We start from the raw sequence: 9,084 nt of genomic DNA on the forward strand, positions 1-9,084 counted from the left end.
CGCGTATCCACTTCCCGACATCTACATGTACTTTGGACATTTCTGCAACATTTTCCGACTGCGTAGCCATTTATTTTAGGGGGTTAATTTTCGCATGGCGGGGTATTCTGCAATTATCCGAAAAGTCTTCAGAGCATTACAAAAACATATCTTTACAATGACATTTTTTAAATACATGTTCCATGCGACTACTGCAATTCTAATTTTTTTTCAAAAAAAGGTCAAGGGCAAAAGGCAAGAGTATTTTTGTTCCTTGGCTTTATGAAGAAAGTGTGCTTTAGATTTAAGATCGGGAAATAAAACCATTCAATTTGGATTTCAAGTTTTTCCACAGAATCATATTACCACAAATTATAATTATTAGAAATATTCATATTTCACAAAATATATCGAAGTGAAACTCAAATTTCTCTCACCTACTTTTTAATTCCCAGAGAAAAAGACAGGTTTTATTTGGCTGAAATTGAACAGTCTGGCTGAAAACACAAGAACGCTGTTCCGTGATGAGACGTTCCTAGGAAGATACACTGAATGGAAGGATCGTGAGTCAGATGACCCTACAGGTCATGTCAAAGGTCAGCTCAGGTAAGGAGGGCCCTGGTGGAGTAGGGTGTGCTTTCATCGTTAAAATGTTTGCTGTTGTACCTGTGGGAAATGGACAGACATTCAAAAGGAGTGGTAATGGAAGGTTATATTCGGCTCCGGCCATTATCGGCGACCAGGCCCCAAGCCCGTCTTAAACGGACTTGTTTAACATTAACATTATTTGACATTGACCGAAACACAGGCACCGGATTTTTTTCTCGAACCTCGATGCCAGACGAGTTCAGGCTGTCATATGCAGGTAGCACACCCTGATATTTCCGGCCTCGCTCACTGTGAGCGGGTTGCAGACAGATATTTTCTGGCCTCGCTTGTTGGTGTTTATCCGTCATCCGCAAAATCTTTGCATGTATACACGTCGGATGGACGTGAACTGGTTAATACCGGCCAAGCACACATTATTCCCATTCAAAAATACCTTTTCAGTCAAAAAGTCACAAAAAATTATAAATTTCAACGAGTTTGTTCAACCATTTTACTTTGTGTTTTTCGAAACACCCCTCTAGCTTTGTTGGGGTATGTGCCTCTTGCGACGTGGTCGTAAACAAATCAAGCTCCGGAGCTCAGTTAAGTGGATGGAATAAAGCCGTCCGCAAACAAACAGGTTTGGCACACAAAATTTTAATTTTAAACTAAACATCTCAAAAACAAAATAGGCATTTGCAATCATTGTTTTCATCACTTATGTTTAAAGATCAAATATCAATACCATTAAATTGAATTTTTGAAATATGCTTAACATGTAGGTGAAAATTGCTGTCAAAAGTGGGTTTCCTTTTTTTTGCACAACCCTGAATATTTGGTTTTGCCCTTTGCTGGTATTTTCTTTTATAAACACTGTATACTCAGTAATGTCCGAGTGCTTGCAAAAAAAAAATTCACAAACTCACTCAGGTGGGACTAAAACCCACGACCTCCTATGAAGCTCCCTTCAGTCCAGAAACCATTGTGTATGCGTTTGTACAAAGCAAAATGCCCTGAGATGGATAATCTCAACAACAGCTACCATAATGCTTGCGCCATTGAAGGGGGCCTTCGTGATAGATTTGATAGCATGCCCGGGTTGTCTCTACTGATTATTATCAGTGCGGCTTACCTCAGTGCATTCATCAGATTTTCAAACTCATTGGGATTTTGGTCCTTCAGCACCTTAATGCAACTTTTCACCTGTTGGTTGCAAAAAAAACACGTTGACAAAAACGTTGTTAATGCCAAGAAAATTAGCTGATAACTCTCGCTTTCAGATACATTTATTTAAAGTGTCCATGAAATGAATTTTTCTTAGGAACACATTTCGTGCAACTTTCTACTCCTCTTAAATGTATGAATACTATTTGACATCCCTGTTTGGTTAATTTAATTGAAAAGTGCACTTATTTAAATATTAAAAATCGTCCATGCTTTTCCAGACAACTATTAAAAGGGCGCTGTTGCTGTGATGTCATTTTGGAAAGATGATGTTCAGTTGTGGGGTTTTCTGTTCAAACTGTGGACCCAACATTTACTCATTGAAAACATTTTGTGAGAAAACTTTGGTCATTGGCCTACTGCCATGTACTGACACAACAACGAATCACCAAAGAAAAAAAAATTACGACAGCAAAATATCAAAAATTCGGGCAAATTTTTATGCTGAAATAGCTTTAACATTGAGTTGTCTGCCTGAAATGACGTCACACTTTTGCTCACGAATATGCAAATTTTTATTAGCATAAAAACCAAAAAGGCACCAAGATGCCCTTAAAAAATAGCAAAATGAAAATTTAAAATCAGGTTAAATGGGACACAGGTGCATTTACATGGACTGCATTAAAAAAAAAATCCAAATACATGGCCCTTTAAACTTCCAATGTTGGCAACAAGCATAACATATGTCTTATCACATCTCTCACACTCAGACACAACCATGCTTGCCTCTTTCCCATCCCCGCCTCCCCCACCCCCAAAAGGAAGCAAACAAATAAGGAGAAAATACTCAAGACACTTACATCTATGCTTGATTTCTTGTCGAATGCTCCGACCGGGTGGACATGATCATACAGAATTATAAGGCCGACCATGATACGCATACAGAAAAGAGAGGTGTCTTCGTTTGGAATCTTGAGAAGTGCTCGCTGTTTGAGGAAAGAGAAATGATATGAAGATACAGCCAGCTTTATACATGTCTTAAACCAAACCAGGATGTACGGGTAAGGAGGAGCTCGTGGATCGAGTCCCACCGAGTAAGCTTTGTGAAAGGCTACGTGCCATTTCCCCAGTTTGTAGCTGTGATCTCCGGTCTCAGCATTGAGTTTCTCGGGATCAGGTTTGGTCACGTTTCAGATTATATGACTAGCTTCGAATAAAAGACATTGACAAAGTCGGAGACCACAACACAGGCAAAAAGTTCGCTGGTTGAAAACTGGTACCAAAAACAAGGAAGGTAATTTCAGTCGCCAATAAAAAATGAAAGATATGCCATGGAAGCAAGTCTTGGGGAAATCCTTTGGTGATCAAGTTTGCAAGGCTTGGAATCTGATCGAAAGAGTGATATTTGATCCAAACAACAAGTAATGGAGTACAAGGAAAATTTGGGGAGCAACAAAGTGTGAACAAATAAGGAAAGGACTCGTTACTCCTTGGCTAGAGGTCGGAAGCATTCCTACCTTCTTGCTATCATGAGTTTGCAGACCGAGACCATCGTGCTCAGTACATCTGTTGTGTTCTCAAGTGGAACCTGCTTGCACTGTAAATAGATTATGAATTATTATATAAATTTGGGGTCCACTTTTTTCCCTGTCCCTATAGACCATTATTATGTTGCAGCCATTAGATTTGTTTTCCCCATTCAAATCAATGTAATCAAAGCGACGCTGGAGGGGAAAATAGTCTGGTTCCTTTATGCACAAAAACATTATCATTCAGTACTGTTATTGGATACAGGGAACATGACTAAAATGGTGGAAGCATGATATAGGTCTTTTACATAGGACATCTATGATGTCATTATTTCTGATGCACTCCTTAACCCTAACCACCCCAACTCATCAAAATTCATCCCCCATTTTGGTGGATTTTGGTGGACTTGGTCAGAAGGCCTGGCGTGACTAAATATTGATGGAGTATGATGGACTTGGGCCTAATGGCCTGAAGCAGTGCTAGGGGTATCTGATTGATTTTGCCTTGCTTCCTGTACTGCTATTGTGATAAAAAGCCATGTGTAGCAAGTCCATGAATGTCAACCAGTGCATCAGTGGTGGATTCCATTATGTCATGTACAGTTTTGTACTAGACACACAGTGATTGATGGATTTTGATGGAATTGGTCCAGTTCCTAGTAAAAGACGCTAGGGAGTTAGGGTTAATGCAGTCATCCTCCAAGAGTGATTATGAATAGCAACTACGTACCCAACAAATAAACAATCATTTGAAGTCATTCTTAATGATACTTGAATGGCAAATTACAAAGTACCAAGGTAACAGGGACGGGAAAAATGTCACACTTTGGACCCTCAATTTATAGAATGACCCCATAGGGAAAAAAACATCAGGTGTGATCCTCAAAATGCAAGCTGCTTAACATTTCATTGATTTTTTTTATGGCCGTTGCGTAGACCACTTAACATTTCAAACTGTAGATGCTAGTTAATAATTTATTAATAGCGTGGACAAAAAAAAATGTTATACACAGAAATTCACTCCTAAAACAATTTTTAGAAATATTCTGAATTAAATACTCAGTGACGAACTTCGTAGTGGAGTCACTCAGGACTTTGAGCATGGGGCAAGCCTCGGCCAGAACAGGGACATTCTGTTGGCCATCTCGTTGTTGACGGCAAAGGTGCGGTTCTGCCTTGGTCCTGGTAAGACAGAAGACAGACAACATTACTCGATCTTAATACCTTCTATTAAAAAGAAAAATTTTAGGCAACCACATGTTTTACCCAAAAAAAACCCACCTGTGTTTTTCTTAACAATGATCCACTAACACAAAGAGTAGAGTTCAAACTGTGATCACGTTGAGCGGTTTGAAGCTGTCATATGACAGTTGACTGAACTTACTACATCTAAATTTAGACATAAAGGTAAATATACAACATTTTCAAACATCAAAAAGCAGAACTACCAGATTATTATGAATACCTTACATATACCTGACTGTTAGTGAATAATAGTCTCAAGCAGCCTGTGAAATCATGGGACCTGCTGCGCTGACATTTTCAAGAAAAGTGGAATTTTTGTATCGATATCAAATGATGGTCAGCTGACCATCGCTGCAAAAAACTGACTTTTTCCAAATACTGCCCCAATTTTACCAAATTTAGTCAGTCCAAATTTGTTTGCCATCTGTTATTCATCCGTGAACGGGTGCAAGCCAGCTAGTCTGGTTCCCTGATCTGACAATTCTGAACGTCTATAAATTGCTCCATTTCGTCTGAAGTAGAGTCAGGAAACCAGACAACAAGATCAACATTTTTTCTTGTGTTTTTTTTCAGCATCTATGAACACAAAACTTGAAACAGGTCAGTGTAACAATATTAGCTATAAAACACTATCCCCAAATCCATACATTTCTGAAAATTGCAGCAAACGTAAATGTTGTATGTTACCTTTAAACAACTTGACAGCTTCACATTTTGTAAAGTTACAAATTGTTTTTTGAAGGGGTAGGGGCTTACCGTGTCTTGCATCTTGATTCGACTAAGCGTCCTCCGGTAGTAACTGAAGTCATTCTGAATTGATGGATTGGTCATCTAAAACAAAACATACAAACTGTTGGAAAAAATACTGCATGTGCATCCATCAAAAGGATTCAGTTGGACTATCACTCATTTGTTAATGAGAGAAAAAGAATGTTCTCTAGTGCTGTATTAACAGGATGACTTACTTTACATTTAAAGAAAAAGTAAATTCTTAACTAACAAATCTTGAGATCGCATTCCTCGAAATACAAATACAAGACTGGCAGTTTTCGAACCTTCAAACCGTAACATGGTTTTGTTTTCAAATGGCCAAGCACATTAACTTGGTAAGCCTACGCACATGATCGTGATGACTCAATATATCTACTTAACAAGGTAAGACATTGTGGATTCGTGTGCCAGACAGAGTTAGCCTGAGGCAAGGCCAAGCAAAGGCAACAGTCTGGTGCCAGGATGGTCTGGGCCCAAGGCAGAAAAGCTGGCTGTTCCTTCATAATGTAGGAACTGCCTGCAGGAACTCCAGACTGTACAGTAAGTAAAGTAAAAGTCAAGTCTGTCAACGAGGCAATCTGGCCCATCAGGCCGGCGTTCATCTCCGGTTTCAGTGGCATGAAACGACCGAGAATATTTCTATCCCCCTGGATGGATGCCAGTCCATCGCAGATTACTCCCCAGCTAATGCTGGTACCCATTTATACTCCTGGGTGGAGAGAGGCAAATGTGGGTGAAGTGGCTTGCCCAAGGACACACATATTGCCAGCAGCTGATTAATAGGCCTGAAATTGCCCACGTCGGCCAAATCACAATTTGCATGCCCTCTATTTTTTGCTATTAGAACATTTTGTGGGACATGAACTTGAGGATTTGCAAAACAGAAGGGTACAAGGAACCGTGAACAGGAATTTGCGTTTGTATTTTCTGTGAAATTCAGATGAAATACATGTAGGAGTGCAGCATCATTTATTAAAATGGCGATGGGCTTCAGGACTACTTTTAGGGGGATCATCTTGTGATGGACTTGTGATTGACTTATGACTGGACTAGTGACGTACTTGTGATTTGTCACAAGTACTCTAACTACAACCTTGATCACATTTGTTCCTGCCTTGGTTTTGAAGTCTCTCTACCAACCTTAAGATCATCAAACTTGAGAGTGAAGTGGAGTATCTTAGCAAACTGTTTCGCCAGCGCTTGGTGACTGTCAAGGTGCTCGGCAGGTTTCATGTCCACGTCGGTGCATAACTCTTGCAGTAACGGCCGCAAAGCCTTCTCTGTAAATGCAGAGAAAAAACCACAGAAACATTTCACTTGTGCTCTATTGACCCATCACTGTTGTGCTTTTCAAAATGGACACTACTTTGCCACAGTTTTAGAAGTCGAGAATACACATGTGATATATCCTCTTATCAAGGTCTGATTGTGCAGCAGGAGAAGTCGCTTGATGGCGTCTACACCAGGATGCTGCGCATGGCTCTAGGCATCACCTGGGAAGACCACATCGTAACATCGACCTGTATGGAGGCCTTCCACGTATCTCGGTCAATATCAGGGAGAGGAGGATGGGTCTGGTGGGCCACTGCGTCCCCCACCCGGAGCTGGTAGCCAAGACACCATCCTGTGGGAGCCAACTCAGGAACTGGCAGGAGGGGGGGAGAGGTGAGCCACGTACATGGGACATTGGTCAAGGTGACACGGGGAGATGAGGACCCTAATGTTGGATAGGGAAGAGTGGAGGGGGGCGACCAAGTCCCGAGATGGTGTACATAGCCTGCGCTTTTTGCATCACATTATATCATATTCATGTCCTGTCAACTTAGCAGTTGAGAGTACAAATATCAGCACATTTGGCAAAAGCTTTGGGTTGGATGAGTCACACCTTTACCAATCATGTTAAGGTTTTTAACAGTGAAGTAATGACGCGTTGATGACAAGGCTATCCTTAAAGCCATGAGTTAGCATGAAGGTGATCGTCTTGCGGCTGGACTTACCAATTTTCTGTGAGTATTCAAAGTATCTCTTGAGCCGTGCTACCAAGGGACAAACGTCAGCCCATGCCTTCTGTTGCAACTCTCGTTCTGGGGTTACAAATGGCCTGAAAAAATAGAAGTGAAAAGACACAAGTAATGTTAGTCCATGATTTGCACACAGTGCATTTTCTGCACCACTGTTCTACCCTATCGACGAATCTAGGCAGATGATCACAGTACACACATGAGGCCCCCTTCAATGGCGAAAGCTGTACACCAGCTACCACAATGCTTCGCCATTGAAGGGGGCCTTCGTGATAGCCTGCCTGGATTATTCTATATTGAGCCAACTGGCCTTGTCAGAAATGCTAAGCAATTCTTGAAACTGTTCACAGGACAAATTAACACTAACCCTTCTCAATCCTCCAAATTGAAGGATATGGGGGATTGAGATTGTATGCCATTTTTGTGCAAGTTGATTTTGGCGGATGCATTTTGTCCAATTGGGGAGTGTGGCCAAGTGGTTAGGGTTCGTGACTCAAGATCAGAGGGTCAGGGGTTTGAATCCAGCTGCTGGTCATGTATTGCATTCATGGGCAAGCCCCTTTAACCCCACTTGCCTCTGTCCACCCAGGAGTACAAATGGGTACCGGCATTAGCTGGGGAGTAACCTCCGATGGACTGCATCCATCCAGGGGGAGTAGAAATATTCTCAGTCGTTTCAGCTAATGAAACCGGAGTTAAATGCTGGCCTGATGGGCCACATTGGCTTGTGACAGACTTTACTACTATTGTGTTAAGGTCTTAAGCTGCCACCTTGTGTTGTTTATGCTTAGCCAGGCATTAATTATGCCGAGATTATAAATATTAGATACCATCCTCACTGCTTCTGGATATCATCGCCAATTCCTCATTGTGTTACAATGATTGTTGGAGGATTTTTGAAGGATTGAGGCAGTGGTCTACCTCCACTAAATAAATTTGAGAAACACCCAATGATTTGGGAGGATTGAGGATGGTTCCTAGCCAAAAAGGGCCTAGGCGATTAGTGTTAAAGCTTTGTTGCCCCTCGCTATAGCAAGTAACTGTACAGATGACAAAGCAGGCATGGCACACCACTTACATGTGGGTGGTCTGCACATACTTAGTGCTCCTTTAAACTGACAGGGTTTTAAATTACGCGCGCCCCTCAAAACAAAGGTTATGCACCCCATGTGAAATGAGCACGAGCATGGCCCCACCTCAGCTGATTGGGATGCGGCTTAAACTCAACGCTCTAATCGATTCTCCCGCCCCTCCGTAATGCTGTAAGTCTTTCAATATCTCATCTGCCTCCCGTAAGACATCCTCCGCCATGTTGTAAAGCTCCTCCTCATTTTCCTTGGGTTCTGCTTCTGTAAACCAAGACACAACACAAAAAGGTTTTTTTTTTACTAGAAGGTATCAAACTCTGACCTCAGGAACACAGTACAGAGAGAACTAAAACTAACAAAACTATACAAACGATTTCAAATGCGTGACCTCAATTGTACCAAATTGTCCAATGTGTGACTCACTTTCAAAGTCAATAAAGATCTGTGGGTCGTCATCCTGTGGACCTCGAAGTTTTAACAACAGGTTGCCCATGGCAACGCACTATCTGTAAAGAATCAAAACGATAAATGATTTAGAAAATCTGGTCGTAAGTTAGGGAGGTCGTGGGTCGAGGGGGTCGTGGGTCCGGGGGTTGTGGGTCGAAGGGGTTGTGGGTTGAGGGAGTCGTGGGTCGAGGTGGTCGTGGGTCGAGGTGGTCGTGGGTTGAGGTGGTCGTGGGTCGAGGGGCTTGTGGGTCG

The 9,084-nt window shown here is 41.7% G+C and overlaps 1 protein-coding gene across 1 annotated transcript; it reads right to left on the reverse strand.

Moving 5' to 3' along the window:
• Window positions 1-581: 581 nt before the first annotated feature.
• LOC115922180 (protein FAM49B-like) lies at window positions 582-8,878 on the reverse strand. Its single transcript, XM_030980518.1, has 8 exons — window positions 8,809-8,878; window positions 7,274-7,360; window positions 6,417-6,556; window positions 5,658-5,809; window positions 4,328-4,442; window positions 2,592-2,717; window positions 1,700-1,770; window positions 582-645 (listed from the first exon to the last, which is right to left on the reverse strand). The coding sequence occupies exons 1-8, from the start codon at window positions 8,876-8,878 to the stop codon at window positions 582-584; spliced, it is 825 nt and encodes a 274-aa protein (XP_030836378.1).
• Between the last annotated feature and the right edge of the window lie 206 nt (window positions 8,879-9,084).

This window comes from Strongylocentrotus purpuratus, unplaced genomic scaffold, assembly GCF_000002235.5.
Source record: "Strongylocentrotus purpuratus isolate Spur 01 unplaced genomic scaffold, Spur_5.0 spur5_contig_197, whole genome shotgun sequence".
Taxonomy (NCBI): domain Eukaryota; kingdom Metazoa; phylum Echinodermata; class Echinoidea; order Camarodonta; family Strongylocentrotidae; genus Strongylocentrotus; species Strongylocentrotus purpuratus.